This window comes from Hylobates moloch, unplaced genomic scaffold, assembly GCF_009828535.3.
Source record: "Hylobates moloch isolate HMO894 unplaced genomic scaffold, HMol_V3 SCAFFOLD_5, whole genome shotgun sequence".
NCBI lineage: Eukaryota > Metazoa > Chordata > Mammalia > Primates > Hylobatidae > Hylobates > Hylobates moloch.
In genome coordinates this window covers 94,048,731-94,061,537 of record NW_026652280.1, presented here as the reverse complement: position 1 = coordinate 94,061,537, position 12,807 = coordinate 94,048,731, and the positions used below count along the sequence as shown (strand labels likewise).

Genomic DNA, 12,807 nt, shown 5'->3' with positions numbered 1-12,807 from the left:
TTTAAGGCCTAATCCCTCATGATTTCAAAAGGATTCACATGAAGTATTCATTTAATGTGTGAAATGTAAATATCCATCCAAACATTTTAATTAATGCTACCAATTTCCATTCCGTTTTCAAAGTTGATACTTGAATTTTATATGGCTTTTCTGGTACGTTCAAGCATGCTTCCCTACCATGCAGTAGTTTTAATGAAAAGCCTCATGATTAAAGTCTATTAGATCAGGTTTCAGATGAAGAAAGGTACAATAAAATTACAATTTACTAAGCTTCCAATAATACTTGCCATCTACTGCCCTTTCAAGTCTTAAGGCACCAGCCATATGCAAATAAGACATTTTAGCATTAGTTTTACCATAAAATGAATACTTCTTAAATAAGCACAGTAGAGGTAGTTTTCATTTACACTATTAAATCAGAAAATTTATGAGCCCATTTCCGTTTTAGAAGAGAATTACATGTGTGTTCACATCACATCTTTATTTTGTCGTCCACCCAGTGATTTGTTGAGGACAGCTGGTACCTATTAAGTCCCCCCTTTAAATGTTGTAGCCTTAATTAGCTACATCCACCTTCCCCCAACATTTCCAAACAAGGAACCAAAGAAAAGGGAATCCATTTTTATCATGGATACTTTGAACAATGGAGTTGCAAACATCAATGTTAACAGTCTCTATAAGAAACTAGTTATTCGTTTTTTAGGCCACTTCACAAAAACAGGGTACAAATGGAGTTTTTGTTATGTAGGTAATTTTTTTAATTGTTCAGTTTTTAGTTTCCTGCCTGGTGTTATTAATTAAAAACCTTCTTTTAATATATTGTTTGGGAAAGGATGAAGGAGTCTCCCCAGAGATATTCTTGGTATTATTTAAGCTACAGACTTCTTTCTTACTTGGACTTCTCAGCATATGACTGAACAGATAGAATCTGCAAATAGAGAAAGCAGCAGGGTGTGGTTTTCTATGAACAGACATCATGCCCTTCCCAGACACCAAAGTGTTTCCAACTCACACAATGAGAAATTGTTGATTGGATTGCTTTAACCTGCCATATATAGATTAAAACACACACTGACTTAATTTACAATGTCAATATCTCTTCTTTTTTTTTTTTTTTAAAGACACATTTACATTTATGTATTCAGGACTTCAAGTGTGAATTCTGTTCAACAGACTAAATTCTGAGCAAGATAAGGAGCCATCTCAAAGATTCCCCACTTGGATTTGTTTCTTCAAGACTGGCCCTAGCTTTAACCTGCAGTAAGACTATCTGTTTCAATAGGATGTGATCACTTGAGGGCTTGTGTCTTTTCAATCAGCTGGTGGCCCTGCCGGGTTTAGAGTGGCAGAGGGGAAGTGGCCTGTGGTTAAACAGAGGAAATACCAAGGCATTTTAATAGGGCAAATAGTCTCTTTACTTCCCACCGGGAAGAGCTTCAAAGGTTGTGGGCCCCGGAGGAGACAATGTGTTTCAGAGGCCATCAGTCACCTAATCGTGTGTCAGGCCCATTCAGAACATCCAAGCAGCCAAGACAAACATTGCCCAGGAGGACAATGCCTCCCACACTGGCTGGGCAAGTCTGGCTGGCTGGAGATGGGGCCTGTAGCTTCAGCAAAGACAGCCCCCCAGCGGACTGAGGGCAGGAGCTCTCCAAATTTGGGGGTAGATGGGAAATGGAAAAGGTCTGGCTGCCAGGGCACGGTGGTGAGAGAGGTCTGCTCTAAGGCCACTGCACCTCTCAACCTGTCAAGCTCCTGGAGATACCTGAGCCCTCTCCTCACCCCACATTCTTACAAATCAAAGGTGGAGGCTCAAGCTTCTAAAAGCCTAAAAACCCATCCATCAGAAGCAGGCTGAAGAGGCATTGGGGTGCCAGGCATGGTGGCTCACGCCTGTAATCCCAGCACTTTGAGAGGCCAAGGTGGACAGATCATCTGAAATCAGGAGTTTGAGACCAGCCTGGCCAACATGGTGAAACCCCGTCTCTACTAAAAATACAAAAATTAGCTGGGTGTGGTGGTGGACACCTGTAATCCCAACTACTCGGGAGGCTGAGGCAGGAGAATCGCTTAAACCCGGGAGGCGGAGATTGCAGTGAGCTGAGATCATGCCACTGCACTCCAGCCTGGGCACCAGAGCGAAACTCCGTCTCAGAAAAAGAGGCAGCAGGGAATGAAGGAGGACAATAAAATTGTTGATGGGGTAGCCCCAGCAGGAGCAGACATCTGCTGGGACACAGCATATAAAAAGTTCAGGGACAGAGGAGGAAAAAGCCTTGAAAGCTTTAAAAAAGAAAAAAAAAACATGTTTTTTAGGCCAAATGAAGCATGAAAAATACTTACAAGCATTAGCAATTCTTTCCTTTGTTGGGAAGTTTTAAGATTTGAACTGCAGAGAATCTGATTTGGATCCTGTGCTACTCCTTCCTGAGACTGTTTTCAGACAAACCCAGCTGTTCTAGGGAGGAACTCAGGGGAAGTGTCAAGTCCTCTTCACTCCAGGCCTCCTCATCAGCCCCAGGCCAGAGGCACCCATCCAAACTAGCTTCTCCCTCCGCCTCCCCCCTCCTCCCATCCTCACACTCCCCACCCAGCCTGACCCCTTTTATTGGTCAGGGCTCTGAGAAAGTCTTCACATTCTTCTCTAAGGCCAGTGACATAATTTAAAGCCAAACTCTGATTTTAAAATGTTTAGAATGTGTGTTCTCCCCTTCTCTGAATTGTGGGACCCCTGTCCCCTAAACAATAGGTATCATCCTGGTTACAACATGAGTATCTCAAAAGAACTTGTTAAAATGCCAATTCCTGGGCTCCACCTCACTCTCACTCTGATCCCATTAGCTTTCAATCTGCATTTTAACAAGCTCCTGAGGCAATTCTGATACTAGAAGGCCCTGGGTGTCACTTGGAGAAGTTAACTGCTGGTCTCCTGATCACCGAGCTATATGCCCAAGTTAATAACTAGCACAATGCCCCAGGCATTGCAGGGGCTTGGGGTTGGGTGGATGGGTGGGGGTGGGGAGAGAAGGGAGGGCTGCTCAAGAAAGATGGACATGGGCCAGAAGAGTTCCCAATTAACTAGGCAAAACAGGCTGGAAGAAAGCTTTGCACTGCTTATAAAAACGTCTCTCTAAAAAATGTATCAACCAGGGCTGAGTAATTTTTTAACCAAGAATTCTGTAACAGACACAAGAGCATCTGTAACATGGACGACATGGCCATAGGATAGGCAGACCAGATGTGGGCTTGGGAGCCATGAGCTGCAAGTGAATGAAAATGCATCCAATTCAGAATCAAATAAACATGCCTGGGCCCACAGCCAAGGATAATTCTTGGATTGGACTTTTATCAGGAACCTAAATTTTAACCAGCTGGAACTTCTCTTTTCCAAGTACCACCCTATTCCTTCCTACCTTTTGTGATGAAGTATTTGCCTTAAATGGGAAACTTGCATTTCATTGTAAAGATGATGCCAGCATCCTGGCTTCCCGAATTCCTGAAGGAGTAGTGTTTTCTTGCAGGGGGAGTAGGAATTGTGTTCCAGGGATAATAGACCAGAGAAGGTGTACCCCATTTAGGTAAGGAGGCAAGAAATGTTTCCTCCTCCCCCACTGCAGGAAAAGTCACTAAATAAAAACCTGTGGGAGTAGATTCCTAACTCCTTGTTCCATAAAAAGCCTTCTAGACCAGCAAGACAAGGGGAGGGAGAACGTCAGTACAAGTGACTGACATAATTAAAGTTATGAACCAAACTTGCTTCTAGTTGCAAACAAAAACATTCCACTCTAGAAGCAAGAGCCAGTGTAAATGAGGATGGCGGTCCCTCTGGAGGTTTTACAAATCATTACTTCTTTGCGAACACAGTATTTATTACTCAAAGAGCAACCTTACCTGGCAAGGACCCTAAAAGAATTTTTTTTAAGTAGTTGAGGAAGTGTGCCCACGACTCATTTCTAAAATACTGACCTATGTTCAAGATGGTATCAGCCTCTTAATTGCCCCACTAATAATCGGGGAGGTTGTGAAACCTGACCACTTAAATCGGGCCAGCCCCTGGCTCCTCTGGGAGCAGCCCCGAAGGGTCTGTTAGCAGGGCTGCAGAGGGTTGGCTGGCTGCAGTCACCTTGCAAGTCTTGCAAAAATACACATTCCATGGCCGGGCGCGGTGGCTCACGCCTGTAATCCCAGCACTTTGGGAGGCCGAGACGGGCGGATCACAAGGTCAGGAGATCGAGACCTCTCCATCTTGGCTAACACGGTGAAACCCCGTTTCTACTAAAAATACAAAAAATTAGCCGGGCTTGTTGGCGGGCGCCTGTAGTCCCAGCTACTCGGGAGGCTGAGGCAGGAGAATGGTGTGAACCCAGGAGGCGGAGCTTGCAGTGAGCCGAGATCGCGCCACTGCACTCCAACCCGGGGACACAGCGAGACTCCGTCTCAAAAAAAAAAAAAAAAAAAAAATACACATTCCTGCAAGGGCAAGGGTTCCTGCAACAAATGTTCCCTGGAGATCAAGGGGGTCATTTGCTCAGCTCTGCTCCAGCACCCAAATCTGGTTTCTCAGGACTTGGGGCTGCACCTTGCGCCCCCTCTCAGGTTCTGAGTATGGCACAGGCCCACAGGAAGCCTCCTCTGATTTGCATCACATATAGTCGACCCTTATCCTTTTATGTTCCTATAGCCCCACTGTAAGCAACCTTAGAGCTGAGGCCAACATCTACGGACTAACTACCTATTATTTGGTAGGGGACCCAAACATGAATCAAATACTCTAGTCACTGTGTACCAGTACTTTCTAGCTGACTCCCTGACAGAGCAACTTCTAGAAGACATGACCTAGGGAGGTGTGGACAGGGACAATTTTTTGCAGAAGTGATGCTAGGGCTGAGAAGGGAAGCTGCAGAGGTGTAAAGTGAAGGAACACAGGCAGGAACAGCACGTGCAAAGGCCTGCTGCAAAGACAACGGACCTTGATGCCCTGATCTTTGCCTCTACTTCTTAAAATCTATCAGGAAATACAGGATTTAGCAGGAAGGCAGCAGGATCTAATTTGGTTCAGCCAATATTAACAGGGCTCTGAGGCTACCAAGATGAGGTTCAGTGCCTGGCTAAAGAAACTAGTCTGAAGACATAGAAGTGAACAAATACTGACAAAGCGGTCTGATAAGGCTAAAGTGCAAGGACCTGCATGAGCAGGCAAAGCAAGGGGCATGGCATTCAGGAGGGGATACTACCTGAACTGAGTCTTAAGCTAGGCAAGAAATTCTCAAAGAAGGAAAAGGCATCCTGGGAGGGGGGAAAAGCATGTCTTGGAAGCACAGAGGGCATCCATCCGGAGTTAGGAGCAGGATGAGAGGGATAGGGGGTGAGGCTGGAAAGGGTGGGAATGCAAAGCATGTGGGGAAACTGGGTCCATGAAATGCACCATGCAGCAAATCCAGGAGAGAAGGAACCATGTATCAGCCTGGATGAGCCTGGAATCTGGAACATGGCCCAGAGGTCTCTACGATCATCCAGGAGGGGAATGAAGATGACCCAAGGAAAGGATTGGTGGGGCCAAGGCAGGAGCAGCTGAGAAAAGTCACCCCCAACTAGGGGTTGTGGTGGAGAAAAGGTCAGCATGAGTGTGAGGTGACTGGGACAGAGCCACCATTCTATGAGGGTGCAGGTTTGGGAGAGGAGAACACACTCGCACAGGTAGAAGAAAATCACCAGCTTGGCTCCGTCGGGGCACTACCATACCCCACAGCATTAAAACTTCACGAGTTTTGTACGGTGGCATAAGAAGCCACCTTGGCAACTGCAGCAAAACGGCAAATCGGACTGATTTACCTATGCCATCACATGAACACTCAGAATAAAACGCCTGTGATATTGTAGTCATTCAAAAAGCCAACAGGAGTCTAAATTCAAAATTCTAGTAGGATCCGTAAGTCAACATGAAATTAGCCTTGAGGAAACTTGCTAGCTACTAAAATTTTTTTAAACAATAAAACAAGAGCAGTGATGTTTTACTAAAATGGAACGGAGTAAGAAAATGTGATGCTTTGCTCAACTAGGAAGGAATGACAGAGCCCAATGGGGCGGCGGGTGGGGGGGGGGGGGGGGGCGGAGGCAGAGAAGGAGTCATAGCTGTCTCCATAGCTTAGCTATTGAGTCTGAAGACATCCCAGCTGTCTGGCTCACATCTGGTTTTCTGCACCACATTTCTTGGGACTGTGGGGCAAGTGAGCTTGGAGGCACCAGCCTGTGTGCCTAAGGGAGTGTTATGTCCTAGGTTTTGACTATGCTGAGGCTGTTTAGAGCCACCCAGAAGAGGTTGAGTCAACGTTGGCCTAAGCAAACCACGCCATACCTATCCCTCAGCCCAGCAATACTAAGGAAATTCTCATTTCATCCCATTTTTCGTATGAAGACATTGAGGCTCATGGCTCCCCAGGAGCAGAGCCAAGGTCATGTCCCTGCTGCCTGAGTGCAAAGCCTGAGTTTTCTCCACAAGGCCTAAGGCCGTGAGTGCCCTGACGCCGGGCCCACTCTGGCGTCGGTGGGAGACTCGGGGCAGACGGACATAGTCTCTGGGTTCTGGGGCCGCCCAAGGCCAGAAGCCCAGGTTAGGGTGCCGGGAAGCTGAGAGGCGGATGGCAATGACCCGCGCACATCGCCCAGACAGTGTCAAAGGAGCGCTCGGTTCCAGGGAGACGGCTCAACGCACACGGCGAAAGTCTGGGCACCTCTCCAGTCTCGTCTCAGGCACCTCACCCAGGTGACACCCACGCGGCCCTTTGGCGGAAAAATATCCGCAACTCGAAGCAGGGAAGGAGGATATCAGCCGCGAGACCTTCACAAGACGAAGGGCTGAACCGGGAGGCGAAGTTTCTCAGGAGGTCCCGGAGTCAGAGGAGGGGTAGGAGTGGGGTGACGGCCCCAGGCGAGGAGGAACAAAGCTACCAGGAGAGCGGGGCGCATCCCTCCCGGGTGCTCCAAGTCCCCTCTCCGCCCGCCCGGGCCCTGGCAGAGTTGTGGACTGCCAAGTCCAGGAGAATACCCACTTCCCTCTCCAAAGCGCAACCCGGTCCGGGTGGCTTGGGGGATCCCAGCCCAGGACACGCAGCCCTGGGGCGAAAGAGGTCCCGGGCCAAGAACAAAGGGTGGGGCGCCCGGCCCAGCCCCGCCGCCCCTCACGCCCGCCCTGTGAATGGGACCCCGGCCGGCGGCCGCACCTCATTAGCAACACAAAGCCGGGGTCGGGCAGCCGCTTTCATCCCGGCCCGGGCCGGAGGACACGCGCCCTGGGAGGGAAACCAGGAGGATGCGCGGGAGGAGTGGGACCCGGGCCGGCCGCGGACCCCGCGAAGAGCAGACACGTTGGCGCGGGCTCGCCTCCCCGCGAGCACCTGTGCGCGCTGCGTCCCCCGCGAGTTGGCGACTGCAAGAAACCCGCCGCCCTCGCCTTACCCTCCAGCCACAGGTGTCGGCGCCCCGCGCTCGGCCGGACCCGCCAGCGGCCACAGCCAGCTGCGAGCCGTTGAGGCAAGCGTTGACCGTAAAGAAGACGGAGCAGAGCTGCAGCCACGGGGCCATGGCCGTGCGCTCGTCCAGCCGGGCCCTTCTCTGCGACCCGGCCGCCCGCCGCTGGCCAGCCCCGAGTGGGCGGTGGCCGCGGCGGCGGCGGCGGCAGCGAAGGGGACCGCAGTGGGCATGCGTCACCAGCCTGGGCCCCGCCCCTTTCTCCGGGCCCCGCCCCCACCCTCAGTCCTCTTGTGCTGGCCCCGCCCCCACAGCCTGGCCATCCAGTTGTGGCCCTGCCCCCGTAGACCACGCCTCTCTGGTCACGCCCCAAGCCCCCGCTGAGACTCTGGCAGCCGCAGTTTCTTCCCCCTCACTTAGTAGATCTTTTTTTAATCCAAAGAATTTGTCCAAGTGATGCTCACTCTATGCAAAACCTGAGGAAAACACAAAGAATGTAATAATAATAATTTTAATAATAATTTAATAAACACCTGCTATATGCCAGACCCCTTTCTATATACTCCCAACCACACAGGGAAGTGTATTATTGTTATCCCAGTTTTCGGTGCAGAAAAGTTAGGGGAACGTGACAGAGAAATCCTGGCTCCACATTTACTAGTAGGACTTTGGACAAAAGCCTTGCTGTCTCCACAGTACTTCCTCACCACCCCCCACCCCTTGTCCCCATCACCCTCCTGGAAGCTAGAATAAGTATCCTAGTCTGGGGAGAGTTCTGTTGGTTGAAACATAACAAGTGCTCCATAAAGGCTACAATCTATCATTAACTGACTCTCATAAGGTCACACAGCTGTTACCTGCCAGACCTGAGATCCAATCCAAACCTGACTAAAAACAATACTCTCAGCTACTACACTTGTCAAACATACCCTCATGAAGTGGATATTATTTCTGTTTGGAAGAGGAAACTGAGGCTCAGAGAAGTGGAGTAGCCCAAGCTATCCAGCGTTTCACCGCACTCCTCCCAGCCCTTTGCCTTGTATCTGAGCACCTAAACTCTCCCACTTTGTCCCTCTCCACTACCCCCTTCCTCAAGAACACCACCTCCTCTTCCTAAAGGCTTTTTCTACTTCTGACTTTGTCCCCGTGTCCGATACATTTCTCCAGCCTGGATCCAAAGTGATCTTCCAAAAACACAAATCAGACTACTGACTTATCCCAATTAAAACTCTAGGCTGAGTGCAGTGGCCAATCCTAGAGGATCGCTTGAGTTCAGGAGTTAGAGGCAGCAGTGAGCTATGATCCTGCCACCGCACTGAAGCCTGAGTGACAGAGTAAGACCTTGTCTCTAAAAAGAAACAAACAAACCTACCACCACCAACAACAAACAAAACGGTAAAATTATGTGTTCTGTGTTTGGAGGAGGATTAATAAAAATAAAATCAATAAATAAAACTGTTCTATGGTGGCTTTTATGCAAAGGCCATTTAGAATAAAATCCATACTGGCCTTCTCTTCCACTCTGTCTTTACCACCTGGCTCCTGCTGCACAGAACTCCCCCCAGACCCAGCCTTATCTTGGTCTTTTTGCCTCAGGAAACCTTGGAAATTGTCATCTCCGTCCATTCAACAGAGCAGCCTCCTCTATGTGACTCTCCTTCCAGGGCCCAGAATCCTCTCCCTCTCCTTGTCTGGCCTGGCCTAAGCTCAGCCACTGCTAACACAGGATTCCTGCACTTTCCCTTGTGGCTTGTATCTCCACCACCCTGCCCACACGTCCTTGGAGGGCTTAATGGAGGAAGAGAACTCGGTCTTGGTAATGCTAGCAGAAGTCCTGGGGATTTGCTTGGAAGTAGCCACATCTAGAACCAAGGAGTAGAGCCAGCGTCACCTGAACTTCAGGGGCTGGAAGTGTGAAACAGTGGTTGCCCAAAGAAACACTGACGTTATTGCCAGGGAGAGGGAGAATGGGTGCTGGGTTCCCCCAAACAACAGCATCCACCTCAAGACCCAGATGCTGGGCAGAATTTTTTTTTTTTTAACCTCACTGTCTGGAATTCAGGAATTCAGCCAGACCCAGTGAGGTTTACCATATCCTCTTCAGACACCAGAATAGCTAGGATCCACAGAAGGCTGTTCTGGAGTAGCCTTCTGTGAATAGACCTCAAGAAGCACATCACTCCTTTGGAGGAGCTGCTGGTTCAGTGCCTCCCTACCCTCCCTCACATTCTTGGTACCTGTCCCTGGGTTGTTTTCAGCCCCCACAGCAGGGATGTCCAGCATTTGGCCATGAGAGTCAGGGGTGCCAGGGGCTGAGATGAGGCCAGGACATGGGTCTTGGTGAAACAGGGAGGAAACAATGAGGCGACAAGCTCCTTAATCTATGTGACATTCCAGCCTATACATGCTTTATAACTTATTAAACAACCCCATGCTAAGGGTCATCTGTTAGAATCAGTGATTCAAAAATACCCTAACACACTTATCTTGACACATTGATTCAATGATTTTATACATTTCTAGAATCAGTATTGCTGGATTATGCACATTTAAAATTGTCAAACTGCTCATTATCGTATTATCACCACCTTAATTGGCTTCTCTGGTTGCGAATGAGGTAGATCATGTTCCTATGTATTTGTTGGCCATTTGTACTTTCTTTTTTTTTTCTTTTTGAGACGAAGTCTCACCCTGTCACCCAGGCTGGAGTGACTGATGCAATCTCGGCTCACCGCAACCTCTGCCTCCCAGGTTCAAGCAATTCTCCTGCCTCAGCCTCCCAAGTAGCTGGGATTACAGGCGCGCAACACTGCACCCAGCTAATTTTTTGTATTTTTAGTAGAGACGTGGTTTCACCATGTTGGTCAGGCTGGTCTTGAACTCCTAACCTCAGGTAATCTGCCTGCCTCGGCCTCACAAAGTGCTAGGATTATAGACGTGAGCCACCATGCCCGGCCCATTTGTACTCTTTCTTTAGTCAGGAATTGGACTCCAGGAAAAGGAGCAGTACTTAGCGCTTACAAGAGAGAGAGAACCTCAAGGAGAACACTGGTTAGAGAAAACTGTTTATCCCTGGGTTTTATTCATGTCACCATATGATTGCATGACAGGGAAGGCAGAGCCCCACTCCTGCTCCCTTTCTGTCTGCACACCCACCCACTATTGAATTCCCTCCCATCCACAGCTCACTGCAGAATCTGGCAACCAACAGCCTCTGAAAAACATGCTGCAGGGTTCAGAGAGAGCACAAGCTTTCCTGAAGCCATGTGGAGGGCACAATAAGGAAAAGGCTTAGGCCGGGCGCGGTGGCTCACTCTTGTAATCCCAACACTTTGGGAGGCCGAGGCGGGCAGATCACGAGGTCAGGAGATCGAGACCACGGTGAAACCCCGTCTCTACTAAAAATACAAAAAAATTAGCCGGGTGTGGTGGCGGGCGCCTGTAGTCCCAGCTACTCGGAGAGGCTGAGGCAGGAGAACGGCGTGAACCCGGGAGGCGGAGCTTGCAGTGAGCCGAGATTGCGCCACTGCACTCCAGCCTGGGCGACAGAGCAAGACTCCGTCTCAAAAAAAAAAGGAAAAGGCTTAAGCATCCAGTCTAAAACATGCTTAGAATGACATCCCTCAGGACCAGGGATGGGGAGGCCCTCCTATTTCTCTTCTAGGAAGGCCACCAGCATGTGTGTGAGTGGGAGGAGAGCCACAGACACCAAAGGGTCAAATCTGGTCAGGAAATTAAGGTTGTAAATTGGCATTTGGCAACATTCTCTGTATTCTGGTCTTTCCCATTGATTCTTTCTCCCATCTCCTCCTTTTTGGGTTTTTTGCTGTTGTTGTTGTTGTTGTTTGTTTGTTTGAGATGGAGTTTCGCCCTTGTTGCCCAGGCTGGAGTGCAATGCCATGGTCTCAGCTCACGGCAACCTCCACCTCCTGGGTTCAAGCAATTCTCCTGCTTCAGCCTCCCAAGCAGCTGGGATAACAGGTGCCCACCACCATGCCTGGCTAATTTTTTGTATTTTTAGTAGAGGCAAGGTTTCACCATGTTGGCCAGGCTGGTCTCGAACTCCTGACGCCAGGTGATCCAACCACCTCGGCCTCCCAAAGTGCTGGGATTAAAGGCGTGACCCGCCGCGTCCAGTCTCCATCTCCTCTTTTTATCCCAACCCTTCAGAATAGCTGTAAAGCTGCAGGGAGTGGACCTGTCTGTCCTGGAAGCTGAGCTAAAATGAGGGTACCAGGCCTCACATGCCTTCCATGGATCACAGTTTCCTCCAGGCCACAGTAGAGCTCACCTGTGGGGTGATCAGAAGATGAGCTAGGGAAACCCTCCCTCAGTACAACACTAGGTTTCACCTGCCAAGGCCAGGATTGCCTGTAGTCCAGTCACACTTTCAGCCACTCCTCATGGTGAGAGGTGGCTGTCATCTGATTCACCTCTGCCCCCCCATGCCTGGCACTCTGTCTGGCACACATCAGTGGGCAAGAGACTGTCACCACCTCCCCCTCTTTGGAACAAAGCTGAGAATTAAACAGATAAAATCACCTTAAAATAAGCTGTTGATGAAATGCAAATATATTTTCCCACTCTAACTATAACCTAGCCAGATAAGAAAAATCCTTAACGCAAGGATTGGATTTTGTTAGGGGTCAAATTATCCCGTGAAACATAAAAAAAGATAAAGTGATGGTGGAAGTAATTTGTATCATGAATCATTTTGAGCAGGGAATAACTAAATACTATTTTAATGAACAGTATTAGAAGCAGTCGACTCAAATTCTAATTTATTTTGGTATTGTGAGAAATTAGTGTATGTTTTCTGTATTAATAAAGACATTAAAGGTAAAGAATGTCACTGTACCCCTGACCCTAGTCTCCCAGAGGGCTGAGGGTGCATGGTTTCCCAGGCTTTGGAGGGAGCAGTATGTGGAGAACTGGTACCCACCTGCAAGCCCTTAGTCCCTGAGACCCCACAAGACTGCCTGGATGTCAATCAGGCTACTTGGCAGTTTTGGCTCCAAAGGGGTAAGCGTCATCATCCCCACTTCACAGATGGGGAAGCTGAGGCTCAGCGAGGGGAAGTCTGCTCGCGGTCACAGAGCTGGGGTTCAAACCGGACCCCGATCGCCTGGCCTGGGACCGCCTTGCCTGGGAAGAAAGGCCCCAGACTCAGCTGATTCCTCCAGACTCTTCCTGTTTAGGACGCCAAAAACATGGCCTTCCTAAACCCAGCCTTGGCGCCTTCTGCACAGCCCAGAGACCCAGGGCGGCGGACGACAGAAAACCTGGGGCGGCGGACCCAACCCTGCGCCCAGGAATCCCAGGACGCCCACCCCATAATAC

The 12,807-nt window shown here is 49.4% G+C and overlaps 1 protein-coding gene across 1 annotated transcript in view; it reads right to left on the bottom strand.

The window, feature by feature from the left end:
• IL17RD (interleukin 17 receptor D) overlaps positions 1-7,591 on the bottom strand; it is a 70,938-nt gene extending 63,347 nt beyond the window's left edge. Inside the window, exon 1 of the mRNA XM_058439112.1 lies at positions 7,456-7,591. Within this exon, the coding sequence (XP_058295095.1) occupies positions 7,456-7,581 (126 nt within the window). The 5' untranslated portion in view covers positions 7,582-7,591. The remainder of the gene's footprint in view (positions 1-7,455) is intronic.
• Between the last annotated feature and the right edge of the window lie 5,216 nt (positions 7,592-12,807).